Source organism: Temnothorax curvispinosus, unplaced genomic scaffold, assembly GCF_003070985.1.
Source record: "Temnothorax curvispinosus isolate PA1 unplaced genomic scaffold, ASM307098v1 QBEX01001932.1, whole genome shotgun sequence".
In the NCBI taxonomy this organism is placed as follows: Eukaryota; Metazoa; Arthropoda; class Insecta; order Hymenoptera; family Formicidae; genus Temnothorax; species Temnothorax curvispinosus.
This window is the reverse complement of record NW_020211712.1, coordinates 1-2,322: the sequence shown is the minus strand read 5'-3', so window position 1 is coordinate 2,322 and position 2,322 is coordinate 1. Positions and strand designations below refer to the sequence as shown.

The window sequence follows — 2,322 nt, the reverse complement described above, 5'->3', positions numbered from 1 at the left end:
GCATCACCAGTCGTGATCAAGGCAAAGATGCTCTTGCAGGAGCTTTGGCTTCGTAAGCTCCAATGGGATGAACCACTGCCATCCCAGCTCTCATCACGGTGGCTCATCATCAGAAAGGAACTTACGAGCTTGCGCAAGATCTCAATACCTCGGTAGTATAACACATGGAGTACATCGACAGTGGAATTTCACGGCTTTTCTGATGCTTCTCAAGTGGCAATGGCTGCAGTCGTATTTATCACCGTCCACGGCTCAAATGGTACCACGATTTCATTGGTGTGCTCCAAAACAAAGGTAGCACCACTCAAGCGGCTCACCATCCCGAGACTTGAACTCACCGCAGCGCTGCTGCTCTCAAGACTCATGCAATACGTTCAAGCCACATTGAAGTTGAACGTCACAGCAACTCACCTGTGGACGGACTCTGTTGTGACACTCACGTGGATCAAATCTCATGCATCACGCTGGAAGGATTTCGTGAGAAATCGAGTTTCGCAGATCCAAGAGCTCACTGCGAACGCACATTGGAAATACGTACCAGGTACGTCCAACCCAGCCGACTGCGCATCACGAGGATTAAGTACTGCTCAACTCCAAAGCCACTCATTATGGTGGACGGGACCACCGTGTATACTCACCCCTGAAGCTTGGCCATCACAACCCACGCTGTCGGACGAGTTGAGCGCTCATGAGGCTCGTCCTGGCATTGCGCTACATGCGGCCGCATCTCAACCGGACTATCACTGGGACCTGATATATAGGTACTCAACACTCAACAAGTTATTGAAAATAACAGCTCTTTGTTTCAGATTCATATCGCTTCTGGGAAAGCGCCGACGCAAGCCACTGGACTTGCACTCAGCTTTGGAGGAGGCCAGATTCTTCTGGATTAAGGCTACTCAAGCGGCATACTTCACGCACGAGATCAAGATGCTCACGGCCAACTCGAGACTACCAACTGCTCACGCATTCAGTCGGTTGACTGCGTATATAGACGCTAAAGGGATTATCCGAGTTGGCGGCCGCCTCAACCAATCAGCGCTATCTCAAGACAACAAACATCAGGCGATTTTGCCTCGCCACGCACGGTTTTCAACCCTGATCATTGCACACGCCCATCTGCGTACCTTGCATGGAGGAACACAGCTGACATTGGCTCATGTCAGACAAAATTACTGGATCATCGGCGGACGGGCTCCGGTGAAGTCTCATATTTTACGGTGTGTCGTGTGTGCTCGGCAGAGGGGGATCCGTGCTCATCAACTGATGGGCCAACTACCTCTCTCTCGAGTTACGCCGTCACGTCCGTTTACTCATACAGGAGTTGACTATGCCGGACCGCTCACCATCAAAACATGGAAAGGACGAGGTGCGAAGACATACAAGGGATGGATCTGTGTGTTCGTCTGCTTTTCCACCTCCGCAATTCATCTCGAAGTAGTCAGTGACTACTCATCAGAAGGATTTATAGCAGCCTTTCGAAGATTCTCAGCCAGAAGGGGAATTGCTCAGACCATGTATTCGGATTGCGGGACAACATCCATTGGAGCAGACGCCGCGCTTATGAAAATGTTCATCCAGAGTTCCCAAGAACATCAACGAATCACTCAAATTCTACAGCAGGATTGCATCAGATGGAAGTTCAACCCACCAGGCGCTCCACACATGGGGGGCAAGTGGGAGGCGGTGGTGAAATCGGTGAAGTTTCACCTGAGACGGACTATCGGGGAGACTCTACTCACAACGGAAGAACTTACAACGTTGCTTACGCAAATCGAGGCCATTCTCAACTCGCGGCCTTTAGAACCGTTGAGTGACGACCTTGAAGACGTCTCAGCGCTCACACCAGGTCATTTCCTCATTGGAGGTCCACTCACTACCATACCCGAGTCATCTCTGATTGACCTAGCAACCTCACGCCTATCTCGATGGCAGCTCATCCAACAGCGGGTTCAACATTTTTGGGCACAATGGTCGGCTCATTATCTGCAACGCCAGCAGGCGATATCCAAGTGGCATCATCCTAACAACAATATCAAGGTGGGGTCCATCGTGCTGCTCACCGACGAACGCTCTCCACCGTGCAAGTGGCCACTCGCCAGAGTAACGGCCTTGCACCCCGGCAAGGATGGACTCACCAGGGTGGTTACCCTCAAGACGGCCACCACGACACTCACTCGGCCAAGTGCCAAACTTGCCATATTACCCATCAACTAGATGAAGGATCAAGAGTAAGGAATCATCAACAAGATTGCTGATGGCGGGCGGAATGTTTGAGATTCAGTTAACGCTGCGCCGTCCGATCAGATGGCAGCATCGATC

The 2,322-nt window shown here is 51.4% G+C and overlaps 1 protein-coding gene across 1 annotated transcript; it reads left to right on the top strand.

The window, feature by feature from the left end:
• Positions 1-219: 219 nt before the first annotated feature.
• LOC112468744 lies at positions 220-2,217 on the top strand. The gene has a single exon (XM_025038079.1). It carries the CDS (start codon positions 220-222, stop codon positions 2,215-2,217), a length of 1,998 nt encoding a protein of 665 aa, XP_024893847.1.
• The last annotated feature ends 105 nt before the right edge of the window (positions 2,218-2,322 follow it).

Excerpts from the sequence above, each read along its gene's own strand:
- LOC112468744 (XM_025038079.1), top strand. The coding sequence starts at position 220 with ATGGCTGCAGTCGTATTTATCACCGTCCACGGCTCAAATGGTACCACG.